Source organism: Mizuhopecten yessoensis, unplaced genomic scaffold (assembly GCF_002113885.1).
Source record: "Mizuhopecten yessoensis strain PY_sf001 unplaced genomic scaffold, ASM211388v2 scaffold5451, whole genome shotgun sequence".
NCBI classification, from domain to species: domain Eukaryota; kingdom Metazoa; phylum Mollusca; class Bivalvia; order Pectinida; family Pectinidae; genus Mizuhopecten; species Mizuhopecten yessoensis.
The window spans coordinates 1,733-17,363 of record NW_018406056.1 but is presented as its reverse complement, the minus strand read 5'-3'; the positions used below and the strand labels follow the sequence as shown (position 1 = coordinate 17,363).

General features: G+C 36.7%; 1 protein-coding gene and 1 long non-coding RNA gene across 4 annotated transcripts in view; one reads left to right on the top strand and one right to left on the bottom strand.

Annotated features, from left to right (window-relative positions):
- LOC110450679 overlaps positions 1-4,558 on the bottom strand; it is a 17,728-nt gene extending 13,170 nt beyond the window's left edge. Inside the window, exons 1-2 of the mRNA XM_021498306.1 lie at positions 2,629-4,558; positions 550-652 (exon numbers count right to left, since the gene is read on the bottom strand). Coding sequence (XP_021353981.1) covers positions 2,867-3,829 — 963 coding nt within the window. The 5' untranslated portion in view covers positions 3,830-4,558 and the 3' untranslated portion in view covers positions 550-652; positions 2,629-2,866. The remainder of the gene's footprint in view (positions 1-549; positions 653-2,628) is intronic.
- A 4,413-nt stretch (positions 4,559-8,971) lies between these two features.
- Positions 8,972-15,625, top strand: LOC110450678. 3 transcript variants are annotated; one of them, XR_002463001.1, is made up of 4 exons: positions 8,972-9,015; positions 11,745-11,945; positions 14,117-14,260; positions 14,596-15,625. It is a non-coding gene; the product is annotated as an uncharacterized LOC110450678 (long non-coding RNA). The 3 variants fall into 3 exon arrangements; XR_002463000.1 differs by having other exon boundaries at positions 11,745-11,936; positions 14,117-15,625; XR_002462999.1 differs by having other exon boundaries at positions 14,117-15,625.
- Positions 15,626-15,631: the final 6 nt, after the last annotated feature.

Genomic DNA, 15,631 nt, shown 5'->3' with positions numbered 1-15,631 from the left:
TTTGGATTTATGATGCTATAAACATCATTATTCCCCAAGTAATTCATTAAAGGTCAAGAGTTTCGAACCCTGATCACACAGATTTCTGCAACAATCGTTGTACGGTATATATACATCCTTGGTATACTGGCGAACTTTTACCCCGGCGTAGATGTTCCAAATCTGTGGGATGATTCAAACACAGTAGTCTTGAAGATTTCTTCAACCATCGTTGTAGCGGTACACTTACGGGTACTGGTGGATTATTTACCTCAGGGTAGAGGTCCCAAATTTGAGAGACGTAAATCTGTAACATCTTTTAAAATGTGGTAATTCAAATCTACAAAAATCACATCCAAGTCAGAACAGCTGAGCCGGTCTTCAAGCCAAGTTTTGTATTGTATGCATATTATGTGTAGTATGTATAAATGTGTGTATAAGTAATAACATGTATAACTATATCAATATCCAACATATCAGTATCATGTTCCATTAGTAGCTCCTTAATACAATCTAGAACTCAAACGCTGTGTTGTTATTATTACTGACATAAACTAGTGATTTTTTTACCTTCCAATGTTAAACATCCATCTTTGATGTCAGCCTGTATTTCCCCTGGTGTTAACAGATAGGTTTCCTCATCTGCTTTGTCAGTTTGCGCCCAATAATTTACCTGTAAAGCACAAATGTAGTATTAACATCTGTTCTTATCAAATTTGAAATTCAATACACATTCCAAACATCTAGTTTTAATAATGTTCAAACAAATCATACTAAACTACATATATTTGCATACTATGAAGAAAATTTTCTCTGTAGTATATAATGAAGCTATATATATTTGGTACTAATTTTTATAAACTCATCTTCCAAAACAAACTGTATGTAATTTAATCTGTAACCATAGGTGAAGGTAAAATAATGCCTGCATGGTGAATGAGGGGGTTAAGATATTTGTTAGTTGTTTTTAGCTCACGTGGCCAGTGGGGCTGAGCTTATGACGTGGTGCAGCGTCCGTCATCCGGCATGAACATTCTACTTTAAACAACATGTTTTGTATAGCCTACACTGATGATATTTATCCACAAGCATACTGGGATTAAGAGTGACCAAGATTGTTTAAATTGATGACCTTCACCCATTATCAAGGTCACACTAGTCAAATATGTTACAATTTTTTCTTAATAACCAATAGGATCAGGGCGATGATATTTGGCAATTACCATGCTGGGATGGAGTGGTACCAAGTTTGATCAAATGAATGACCTTCGCCCATATTCAAGGTCACAGTTGTCAATTGCGTTTAAAACATTTAAACTTTTATTCTGAATAAATAAAATGACCAGGATGATATTTGGTGAAATATGTTTAAATATCTAAATAACTTTTTCGGAATAACCAACAGGCCTAAGGTGATGATACTTAGCCAGTAACGTGGTGGGATGAAGGGCTACAAAATTTGTTTAAATGAATGACTTTGAGGTCATTTTTTTTTTACCGGTCACCAATCAAACAGCTATCTTCGTGCCTTCAATTTCGCTATGACATATTGCAGGGGTGTAGAGAGCGAAAGTGGGCGTAACCCCTGGATATCGAGGATGAGGGTGATCCTATTTGGCCAGTTACATGCTGGAAAGAAGGGCTACCAAGTTTGCAATCTAATTAAAATTATATCTTCACATTGCTCCTGTTTACTGATATGTCGCGTTAAAGATCTAACAACATCCCATAGAGGGTCACGTCAGAGGTCAACATGAATGTATTATCGTATTTATAACAAGCCAATCAAAACGCGACATAACTCTTTCTTTCAACAAATCAGAAAGCAGGACATGTAGCATTTTATGCAGACACCTCGTAGCCCAAAATCCACTTTTCCGTCTGGTCCAGTGATAGTTTGAATATTGCGAAGCCTGTCATTGGTTAATTTTAGTTTCAGGTTGTTAAACCTTTTAACGACAACATCACCAGAAGAGGAAGTCTCTCTTATTTCAAAGCAAAATCCACAAATTGTACAAACGTTGTCTTGTAGATAGACACGGCGTGGTGTCATGGGCGCCGCCATTTTCGATGCTCATTTGACACCTCTCGGTCTTTTATCATAGAAAGTGTGTTCCGAAATCATTACATCATCACTTACAGAAATGCGTAAGCTCTCATCTGATTGGTTAATGCAAAGGTCACCTGAACATGACCCTCTACGGGATGTTGTTAGATCTTCAACGCGACATATCAGTAAACCGGAGCGATGTGAAGATATAATTTTAATTAGATTGCCAAGTTTGCTGAAATGAATGTCGTTGACTCATATTCAGGGATGAAGTTAATGTCCTTATTCGATTTTTCGTCACAGGGGTCACAGGGGTCATATGTGTAAATGTTTGAATAGGTTATTTGGAATGAAACACTGGGATTTTGTCTGTAGTTGTATTAAGATTACAAGTGACACATTATTACCCGGAAACCGATGCAGACCCTTTGGATACATGCAGTTTTTACAATGATGGATAACATGCTCTTTGGTTGTGGTAACATTAATGCATAACTTTCATGGCTTCCATCTGCACTGTGGTAATTAAAATTGTTAGAAATTAGAAATATGGAAGGTGAAGTGAGTTGACAAGGTGACTGATGTTATAAACATTTAACCTTGAAAACACCGTTGTCATAACTCAGGATTTCTCCATGCCATGTTGCATCTTTTCCTTCTTCGTCTGTCCATATGTGTTGAATATGTTTTCCAACTATGTCCAAATCAACTGTATTGGTTTCTTTTGCACTTTTTTTCAAATTTCCAATTTTCAAAACATTGCTTTTCAGTTCCTCCACCCCATGTTGTTTTCCCTTGTAGCTAAATAAAAATAGGTTCCTGTTATTGGAGTCATAGTCATATATTGATCTGAACATACTGATTTGTTTTTTTAAAACAATTTTTTTTGTCTGTTTTGGTGGTGTAATTTTGAAGTCCTAAATCAATTTTTTGTATGCTGTCCCACAGTCCAAAAGCATCTAAATTTTGCACAATCTCATCTTTTGCTTTTCTTTGTTTTTCCTTTTTCTTTTGTACTGTCTCTGTTCTGTTCCTAAAAATTTCCAGCTGGGATTTCCTTAGCATCTCCTTTCTTTCTTTCACTGTCTTTATATAATGTTTTTTCCCCAGTCTTGCATTCGAAATAATGTGTTTCTGCTCCGGTTCTGGCTGTGCCTTTAGCCATTCTCCTGTTTTATTTCCTGTATAACAGATATTGCTTTCAAGGGTATTGATAGTAATATTGGGAGAACATTTCATCGATCTGTCCACCTTTGCCATAAGTCGCTCAACGGTGATGTTGTGTGGAGGGCACGATTTGCTTTTCTCTACTAATATTGCTGATGGGCAGTTTAAGGAACCTCCAGGTAAAAAATCCTTAACTAAATGATCCCCTTTCAATTTCAAAACATGGCATAATTTTTGCAAGATCATAGGGCAAAATTCGGATACATTTTCTGATAGCAAATATGTGTGTACATCATCCACAGGAGAGCAAGGACCTGGAAACAATCTGATGTTGTTAGTTAGTAAAAGATTGGGGTTTTCCATTACGGATGACAACACTTCTAAAAGGCGCACATACACTGGTCCCATGTCTAAAGCTGATTCAACAGCTCCTCCTGCTAGTCTCCAGTAGGGTTCAGTAATGGCCTTGGAGACGAGTCCAAGGCAACGGCAAATGTCTAAAAAAAATACATTTTTCAATCCCTCAAAAATTAAATTTTGGGTAAAGTTCACAGTTGATTTGGAGTTTTGTAAATAATCTATAAGGGGTTTTGCTAAAAAATATGTTCCTGCTGCATTGTAAAAAAAAAACATTGAACCGATTTCTGCGAAAGTTTACAATAGGGATTTGTATCCCTCTGTCTTTAAGTATAAGGATGGCAATAGCGGATCTCCAGATCCATCTTTAAAAAACAATTTTGATAGGGAGCTAATTAAATTATGAGTGAACGATTCCACTTTACCCACATTTGAAATGTTTATTTCAAATGTCTTTTCAATATCTTTCAACTCTTTCTCACAGACTTCTGAAAATTGAAGTAAAGGGTGTAGTACTGCACATTTAAAAGAATTGATTGGCGATGATGGGTTGACCGAATCATTTATCATACAGTTAACTTTGTTTTCTGTAACACTTCAGTCCGTCATGAAATTAGAAACATTGCTTAAAATAGTGTGTGAAGAAATATTATTATTCACATCAATGTCAGATAAAACTTGGTTGGTACAATTTAAATAAGTTCGTGCTTTGCCGTCGGATATTTCCCTCACACCTGCCGTTAATGTTGTATCCTGTGTTGTAACAAGCTCCATACCATAGAAGTGGCGACCTTTCTTTGTTGTAGCATCGCGATGCATGGTCAGATTTTGTTCACTGGTAAGTTCCTCATTCAATTGTTTTTTAACAACATAATCCATTTCCGATGACATTGTGGATGCAACACATGGACAAGGTAACTCTCCTATTTGTTAACTAATGACAACACTGATCTTATTAATGGTGATACAGTACATTTCACTTAATACCACGTCGCTTAATGTCACTTTTCGGTTATTATCGTGTTTTTCTGATGCACCGTTTTTCCTGCTATATAATCTATGCAATTCAATTCTTTTATTATCACCTGATTTTATGTCGATTTCTCTTAATATCACTTTATTTTGGCCACAGTCACAAAAAAAATACAGGTAAAATGCGGTAATGACTCATGATAAATGCCCCCGGGGACCTTCTGTCACACCTGAACGCGTTATGTAAATAACGCCGCGCCCTAACGGGGTATTTGTTACACCTGGCTGACTGTCAAACAATAGGTTACACCTGGCTGACTGTTAAACAAAAGGTTTCAATGGAACATTGCGACTTTTAAACTCATACATAAGTGATCTTAATTTCTCTGTGTATGGTCTCCCTCTTGTTGAATCTCGGAAATTGATGGCCGCTTGTATATCCATATCAGAGTTACTGTTGTCAACATTTTCCTCCTTCAACTCTTCACATTCATTTTCCAGATGATTTATTTGCTGCTTCAAATCAATAATGTCACTCCTCATAATTTCGTTGGATAAATCACATTGTGTTGCTTTATTGGACAATGACTTCTGATTGTTGTTGGTGGTGTTGATAGGACACCTTTTCCTTATTTTTCAATTTGGTGATAATTTCTCTTTGTCTGTTAATTTTCAAGTTCAAAGATGGTCTGTTGATTTGTTTTATCCTGTTGTTCACTCTTACAATTTTAATATTCAAGTTTATCAACATTTTATGCAGTGATTTTTTTTTTTTTTTAAAACACATCTTTTTCCATTTGTTGAGCTTTGTTGGTTGTTTTAACTGGTGGAAATTTAAATAATTTCTGCAAGTAATTTTGTACCTTGGTTGTGTTCCGGCTATTTTTCAATTTGGCAAGAAACTAATTTGGCCTTATTTGAAAGGCTACAGGGATTTATTACATTTGGGTCATGTCCAGACACCTTGCACAGGTCTGCATGAATAACCTTTCTGTTTCCATTGGCCTTTTTCACAATTTCATCAATGATGAAATTTTTCAAGGGATGAATTATGTGTGACATGTTAATTGGTTATATAACAGTATAAATACTTTACCTGTAACCACTGTGGAAGCTTAAATAAAACCCAACAAATGAATTTTACTAACTTTGGAAATTAAATGAAATACCCGGTCACTGCTAAAGCCAAAACAAATATTTTTATCTAATCAGTTGGATCTGTTTAGTTCTTCTTTTAGCCATTTTGGTGTTTAGGATGAGTCTCACAATACAACATGCACAATGAGGGATCAGGGGGAACCTATACACAACAAATTTGAGAAAGATCCCTCAAGTTATTGATGATAAATAGTATTAACAAACGTTCACTGTCAAAATCCAAGATGGCTGCATATGGGCCATGTTGTTTATCGATCACTCTAAAAAGTTGCACAACTAGGAACCAACGGGAACCTGCATATACAATTTTACAAAGATCCCTCTTTTACTTCCTGAGAAATAGCGCTAACAAAAATTGTCTAAGGACGGACGACAGGCGACAGACCACGGACGCAGGGCGATTTGAATAGGCCACCATAAAATGAATCAAGACCACTTATACTTGTTCATGGTGCAATATTAAAATGAAATGGGGTTGGAGGTAATGATAATGTTAAGGAGACTTACCAGTTACAAGCGTAATTAAAATGAAGCAGTATTTACATATGCAGGTTCTATTAGCAAAGCCAGGGAGAGTGGATGATGGTAAGATCTGGAATATTAGTATCTGTAACATAATCAAAAACCAAGATTAACTAAACACATGTTTTAGACATAATAATGTGAAAATCTTACCTATAAATATATGGAATAACTCCCTTAATATTTTAAAACGCATCAGCTGATCACAGTTTCAACATGGAAAAAACAAAGGGATGTAACTGTAAATGTTGGTGATGAAGCAGTACAAACCAAATTTGAAGTTGGGAATGAAGAAGTTATAATATAAAACCAAGTTTGGAATGAAAAACTGAAACAGTTAAACGAATTTGAGAATGATTGATTGGTTGATAAATTTTAAACCAACATAATACCAAGTTTGAATTATATTACAGTATAACCTGTCTAAAGTGGATGTCACCAGGACCAAACAATTTGTCCAGTTCACACAGGAGTCAAGTTTATACAGGGTCAGCATGTCATTTTTTGAAAAGAAAAAACAATTCAGTGGTTTGGATACGAGAGAAATGTCAGGACCGGAATGAACACGTTGTTTTTACAGGGATTACTATGCCAACTTTTTTGAACAAAAGCCGGTTTCCCCAATGGACAGGGTCCGGTTTATACACGGCTTAACTATTATGATTTTGTAGGGAATATGCCGGGACCACAAATCACAACCGCTTTAGACAGGGATCATGATTGGACAGGGGCCAGTTTAGACAGGTTATAGTTTGTATACTGACAATTAATTATAACTGTACAACATTAACAAATATGCATCTTAATTAGAGATAGATGGTGCATCTTCATTCGATTGTTCATCCTGTGTGTCCTCAGAAGTCACACCGGATATAGATATGGCATCTTCTGCAGTTGTTCCTGTTTTAGTTTGAGGAACAAAACTAACACAAGGTGTAGACAAAGGAGATTGTGTACTACTTCCCGAGGATAGGGTAGTAGTTGACAAATCTTCATATTTAACCGAGTTATTGCTGCTAATTAGCTGTTGATATATCTGTGGTAGTGGTGTTGACTGTTCCACCATGACTGGCATGAACTACACACAATTCACAACCACATAAATTAGGGTCACTTAATGAATGTTGCAGATGCAACTCAATGTCAAACTCTGTTTCTACATTATACAGTCACATTGTGAATGTTATTAAATAGAATTGCATCACTTGCGTCATAAAATACATAAGGAGAGTTTTGGTCTTGAAATCTTTCACATGTCATTTTTGGCAATCTCTGCATTAAGTTAGAGGCCCAATGAGCCTGCATTGCTCACCTGGTATTGATCACTCACTTGTAACCTTAGCGGAAAGTATAATCTATGCCTGTAAGTCATTCAAAACAACATGTTAAAAGATTTGAACATATTTCACACCTGTCACCTTGAAACTCTAACAAATTTGTTACATTTAATATACTTTATAGCCCCTCATGTCAGCATACAACATGCCATATATCACCACCCTAGATGTTTTGTTTTGTTTACAAAAAGTTGTTAAAAAATGTTAACCAAATTTCACCCCTTTGACGTTGAATATGGCAAAGGTCATTAATTAGTTTGAACAAATTTGGTAGCCCTGAACCATGCTACTGAACAAATATCATCATTGTAGGTGTCTTGGTTGTTCCGAGGAAGTTTTTTAAAGTAAACAGTTTATATCACACCCATAAGACATAAGGACGAAGGAGGCCAAACCAAGGCATATAATGTAAAAATGTTATCAATCATAGCATTGATGTTTGAAAATTAAGAATGAACAATCATACTTTCCAGATGTACTTCGTTCATGTATTATAATGATTGGGTATGTTTAGGATGGCTAAAAGTCCAACTGAAATGAAATAAGATTGAATTAGAGCAAATATTTCAAAATAAATATAGGTAACCAAATAATGTTTTAAACCTTTATTATTAGCAAGTGGGAATGCTTATAAAGCAATCCATTGAGCCATGTCAGAAGGACGAGTGCCAAATTGGCTTATAAAGTAATCTATTGAGCCATGTCAGTTTTAAGAAACAGACTATTGATTGAAGGGGAATAACTCTTCTAAGTATCACGCTTCATCTTACCCAAAAAATCGTCGGTTTGTAACGGTTCGTTTTTTGTCAACGGGATTTTCACACATCATACTCTATTACGTAATGTTTAATTTAGTAGGTAGACTCTTAGTGACAATTTCTATTTTCAATGTCAATTTGACATTTTATATGTCGCATGGCATTTTGATGGACGTGGTCCGTCTCGCATGGTTCCAATAAAATGTATCCAAACACAATTTAGCGGAATAAACTTTCACTAAAACAAAAACAAAATGGAAGAAAATGTGTAGTTAATTTCATTCTATACTTTGGAAATGATTGACATTTCCTGAAAATGGACATTTTGATACGGTTATATACCAACCTCACAACATATGAACGGCCCGCTAGTGAAACTAAACATCATGGCGGAAATCGACAGAATCGGAAGTCATAGAGTTATCCCCCTTAGTACGACTAACTCGGGCCTGTTCGTTTATGCACAGGGGCACGTTACAAATGTCTGAAATACACACATATGCTATACTGATATGGGTCACAACACACATAAACATAGCATATGTGTGTATTTCAGACATTTGTAACGTGCCCCTGTGGTTTGACCGTTAAACGAAAACGGCCCTGTGGCGGAAAGGGCGAGGAGATGTGGCCTCATTTGCATACGACATTTTCGTACGTTTGTCAGACTACAAAAAACCCGGTTCATGAATGAAATATATCACCGTTTTTTCAGGTATGCGTTCATTTTGAGCAAGATAAAAAGTGCATTAGGCAAAACTGCATATTTATGCGTGTTTTTTTAATCGGTGATTATTTCTTATGTTTTCCGGACAAACTTCCGGTAATTTTTGTGTCAGTTTACAGACGATGGCCAAACGTCTAAAATATCCTTGTGTTATGTCCAGCAGGTCACGTAGTAACGAGATATAGCTTGATAAAATGGCTGCGCCGAAATACATAACGCGCGGAAACTGGTGACTAGACGATATAAAAAATAGCATGTTATTTTTTTGTAGATGCATGTCTATTAGCTGTTATTATCGGGGACAGTATATAGAGCTATACGTCCCTGGTTATTATTATTTTTTGCTCCTGTGGTTGGAATAATATATGTTATACAAGACAGTAGTCCAACTAGAATAAATTAAACCTGTTGTTATTTCTTCGGCATGAAATCTGTGACAGGTTGTCGTCCTCCTCTGATGTCTTCCTCAAATTTCAGAAGTATTGTCACGAGGTGGTCAAACACGAGGCTGGACAAATCATGACAAATCAAATCACGCTCCGTATCCCTCTCCGTATCCGTACCTGGCATCCCTCTCCGCCATTGCGCCCAATGCAATCCTGAATGTGCTCCGAATGATTCACGAGGGAGAAATTAGTTTCTGGTTTTTAATGCCACGAAATCTCATTCTATATCAGATATCTTATATAGCAACGAGATTTCAATTATATAATACATTGTATATGAGATATCTTATATATTATATGAGATATCTTATATATTATATGAGATATCTTATATAGAAAATTAAATGAGATATCTTATATAGTATATATGATATCTTATATACTTATATAAGATATCTCATTTAATTTATATATGAGATATCTCATATAGTATGTAAGATATCTTATATATTATATAATTATAATATATAAGATATCTTATATAATTCGATGAAATACAGGATCAACATTGCTCCTTGAATAAATGTTAAGTTGGCTTGCCATAGTCTTTTGTCAATGTAACTAGTCCAAGATTTCCTGATTAGAAAAACATTGCGTTCTACAGCATTTTGTATCCCAGTGTTGGGGCGGCCAAACAAGTGACAAACATATCACTACACACTCTGGGTTTCTTGACATAAGTGAACGATATGATTCGGTCATGGCAGATAGGGGGTTTATATTTGGGAAGAGTTGGCACTATATTCGGGGCGTAGGAGAGCTTCTCAAATGTCAAGAGCTGAAGTGAATCTTACAAAGACCATTGCAAATCAGAGAATTTACATTGAACATGTATTCAGATGAATGAAAACCTTCAGGGTCCTCAAATATGAGGTACCTCTTACTCTTTTGCACCAATTGGAAGATATTGTAAAAGTGGTTGCTCAAATTTGTATGTGATATGCATCCATCTCTACCGAAGTATAAGTACATGTTAATAGTAATGTTATCAGCAGCACCATAATCTGTTCCTCAATATATCCCACTATTGCTTATTCATGATCATCCAAACTTTCAATGTTTACAAACTCATGTTGTGTTTTATCAGTCACTAGTTCACCTGCCCTACAAATACAATCCAGTTTTCATATATGTGAGCCTACTTTTACTCTTAAGATCCACAAAGCTTCAACTCTTCTTCAACAAAAGTACCAGGTATTTTAAGGGCTGTAATAATATATTGATATGTGTATCTCTGTATTAGTATCAAAATATTGTGTTTAGAGAACATGTATCCAGTGATACATATATATGTATTTTTATTTAATAATTTGTAATTAAAAGTGCAAAATTTGGAACATGAAAAATAAGTGACATTCTCAGGGTCTAAATGCACACTGACACTGCTAGGATCAAATTACAATGTACTGCAAATATTCCTAAGGATCCCAAATAATTAAATATAGTGTGATACACTTTTCAGTCATACAACTGTGTGTGGTGTCTCAGGTCAATCATGTCAATAGTTGATTTGATAATAATAGAATATTAATATGACCAGCACGGAGATCTGGCTCCGGATGATTGATCAGGCAAATGGGAAGTACCGAAGCGAAATCAACCGTGGGTATCCGACGATGGCAAAGTCTGTACTTTAAACTTTCAAACTCTGCCAATAACACTGCACTTTAGACATGCCCACATGCAAAATGATACCAAAGATGACAAGAATCACATCCAAATGCTCTGATCCCCATATTTCTGTTTGCTGTGTCCTTCCTTGATTACATGCTTATACTTACATACAGGGCAGAAATGTCCATTGCCTCTGACATGAAAGGCAGATCTGTATATTTCATTTTGATTTTTCAAAGGTCTTGAAAAAAGTTCAGGCAATACAAACTTTACATAAAACAATTTCAAGCTGTCAAGTATTTGCAAATAGTAGGAGCTTTCAAATAAAATCCTTTCTGTGTGTTTGCCATTACATGTGTATACAATTTGTACATATAAAAGTCACAACAATTTCTCCCTGTGATGGCAAGCTGCCTTTGGATTGGACAATAATATGAATGTTTCTTTTTCAAACATAGACCGGAAGCTTAGCCTTGAACACTTAGCACATTTTGTAACAAGGAGACATTTATTTCTGCAACAACATCCCCACACCACTCACAAGTAACCAACAGGTTTGGACTTACTCCTAAATAAGAGTGATTATGGTCAAAGAATATGCCACATTCAGAAATGGACACTTTACTATGAAAAGACTTCGATATTTCTTTCTTGTAGGATTGTTTGGCCTCTGGCTATGTCAATAGCTGGAACACTAAACGACGAAGAGAAGAAACAAATCTTGGAGGGCTACAGCAACTATGTGTACCAAGCAAAACAACAGAGGGATTTTTACAGCCAGGAGTGTGCTGACAGTAAACAGCAGTTTTCATCATTGGAAAAACCTGGAAAAAAACATGGACCTACAATGTACAACAAGTGTCTGGCAATTTTTCAATCATTTACAGTGAAAATTAATAAAATTACCATAATTATAACATATACACATATCACATGGCACACAAAATGGAATTATTATAAATAATATGATCCATACTCAATACTAGTTTATGCTTGTATTATTATTAGCTCACCTGGTCCATACCGTGGCGTCCGTTGTCCATCCGTCCGTCAACAATTTCTTCTTAACCACTGATTGGAATTCAACTAAATTTGACTGGACGCATCCCTAGGTGGTGGGGATTCAAAATTGTACAAATGATGGGGCTGACCCCCTAGGGGGCTGAGGGGCGGGGCAAAAAGGGGTCAATTTGGCTATATTGCTACAAACGACTTCTTCTGTAGAACTATGCCATGGATATCAACCATATCTGACTGAAAGCATCCCTAGGTGGTGGGGATTCAAAATTGTACAAATGATGGGGCTGACCCCCTAGGGGGCTGAGGGGCGGGGCAAAAAGGGGTCAATTTGGCTATATTGCTACAAACGACTTCTTCTGTAGAACTATGCCATGGATATCAACCATATCTGACTGAAAGCATCCCTAGGTGGGGGGGATTCAAAATTGTACAAATAGTTGGGCTGACCCCCCAGGGGGCTGAGGGATGGGGCCAAAAGGAGTCAATTTGGCTATATTGCTTTATGCGACTTCTTCTCTGGAAATAAGAGGTCGATGTCAACTATATTTAATTGGAAGCATTCCTAGGTGGTGGGGATTCAAAATTGTACAAATGAGGAGCTGGCCCCCCAGGTGGCTGAGAGGCGGGGCAAAAAGGGGTCAATTTTGCAATATTGCTATAAGCGTCTTCTTCTCTGGAACTAAGAGGTGGATATCAACCATATTTGAATGGAAGCATCCCTAGGGGGTGGGGATTCAAAATTGTACAAATGAGGAGCTGGCCCCCCAGGTGGCTGAGAGGCGGGGCAAAAAGGGGTCAATTTTGCAATATTGCTATAAGCGTCTTCTTCTCTGGAACTAAGAGGTGGATATCAACCATATTTGAATGGCAGCATCCCTAGGTGGTGGGGATTCATACAAATGGTGGGGCTGAGGGCGTGGCCAAAAAGGGGGCAATTTGGCTATATTGCTATAATCGACTTCTACTGTAGAACTATGCCATGGATATCAACAATATCTGACTGAAAGCATCCCTAGGTGGGGGGGATTCAAAATTGTACAAATAGTTGGGCTGACCCCCCAGGGGGCTGAGGGGCAGGCAAAAAGGGGTCAATTTGGCTATATTGCTACAAACGACTTCTTCTGTAGAACTATGCCATGGATATCAACAATATCTGACTGAAAGCATCCCTAGGTGGGGGGGATTCAAAATTGTACAAATGGTGGGGCTGATTCCCTGGGCTAAGGGGTGGGGCCAAAAAAAGTGTATTACTTGGAAATGATTGAGATCCCCACCATATAACCATGGTATACAATTGCTGAGTATAAAGAGATGATTGCACATATGCTTCCAGGATGGCCTTGGGGACTACCCCACCCTTGGAGACTTAACCCCTGGGTCATGACTTCGAAATGGTTTAGTTCCCCACCCCAAAACTATATATACAATTGTTGGGCATAAAAAGACGAATGCAGTCATGATATATGAATTGACTCAAGGGTCTGCCCCACCCTTGCAGACTTAACCCCTGGGTCATAACTTTGAAATGGTTGTTGATCCTGGGGTCTGGCCACAACCCTAGGGACCTAGTTTCTGAGTCAAAGCTTGGAAACAGTTGAGATCCCCACCCCATAACCATACATAAAATTGCTGGGCATGAAGAATCTAATACATGTACAGATATGCCACAAGGATTGGCCTTGGGGTCTGGCATATTCCCTTGATCTCATTTGAAGAATATTTTGCCACGATTGCTTTGGTATCCAGGTGAGCGATACAGGCCCTCTTGGCCTCTTGTTATTATTATATTTTTTTTCCATTTTATTCATTAAAATGTTATACATATATATAATTGCATTAATTAGATAGTTTTCAATATAAATTACACGGCTATGGGGGGTCTGCAGCGGCTCAGTGGTTGAGGTCTTGGACTACATATCACAGGCCTCTAACCTCCTGGGTTCAAATAATATGATCCATGCTCAATACTAGTTTATGCTTGTATTATTATTTGTTATTTTAATTGACAGGAAAGCAGTTTTTCTATTTAGTGGATGAGGCAGAAAACTGGGATAGGCAAGGGAGCTAACTCAGTTGTCAGCATGGTCCATCACTGTTTCCAGCATCATGGTCATGGAGATAAAGTTGCCATTATGTCCAGACATTGACTTACAGTTTGTCATCGATACATTTTCTAATTAAGTTGATTAGTTAACGAACAAGATTGGAAAGTTAACAGTAACAAACATTTAATTAATAAATAACGTTTCTCACATAACACAACAGTCAAAATTGAGTGGAAGTTGTATGACTGCATATCGGAATTATTGTCTTGCAATTTATGTAATGACTAGAAACAATGATTAATCTGACCTCACATTGTTGCCCTCATTATAGTTCTGCATTCAAATCAAAGATCATAAAATTTAACCAATCAATCAGCTGGTTTTTTTTTTATAATTGTATAAATCAATTTTATCAAGCTCAAGAATTCTTTATTTGCTTTCAGGTCTTCATGTTACGATCTGGTATTCCATGATGATAGCTGGTCACACAAAGTTTGATCCAGACTGGCATTTAGGTGTGTGGAAGCTGCGCTGGAGATCAAGTGATGTGGAAACTCTGCAGGAAGTTGCTCTATCAGTAATGAAATCGTCATGAAATGGACATAACATCCCCCAGTTGGTGCAAGATGATGACAAACCCATTAAGTTCACAGACTGGAAGACGTATTTAAAACAATATTTTAAACCTTTAAAGAACCTTAGGAGTTATCATCATTTCATAGTAGATTCTACTAAACCAGGGACAGTTTTGTGCAAGGAACTTTGTGACTCGCCCACTGTATCCATTAATCTACTGAAATGCGAAGACATCCTGCCCTCTGTGAATGATGTGCCAGTTGAAAAAGTGTCAGTAGGACTTGACCCATCACGGCAGTGGTATTTGTTTGATAACATTAGAGAATTCTGTAAGTCAGAATGCTCAAAGAACAGTACATGTCCGAAACCAGTTGTACCAAAGTCAGAAGTCAATATTGATGAAACTAATGAGATGCCAAATCATCCTAGTAAGCGAAAAGGTCTACTGTTGAGATAAACCCTTACTATGACTATCAAACTACTGAAATGTGCGTCATTGTGCAAGTTTAATCTAAAAAAAAAAAAGAATTGTTTGGATTACAGATATAACGTCACAATAATAGGGATCCGCATTGGGTACTGTGACGTTAGAAGATATGTAACTCATTCTCATAATAAATTACATACTAAGTTTTATGAAACAATCTTCAGTTTCGTGAATATTATATGTAACAATACATGATCATGTGCAATAGGAACAAGTTTGAAATTCTGTTTATTATGTATATGATCCATTTTTGTTATTTTGCAATGGTTTTATGTAACTGCAATGTTGATGTGACATTGCAATTTAACTTGCATTATTTGGGTAATTTATTACGTTTGAAAATGTGCCACTAATATATTGAGAGACCTAAGTGAAAAGAGATGACTATTCCAAAAATAGTGTTGCTGTATCATGTT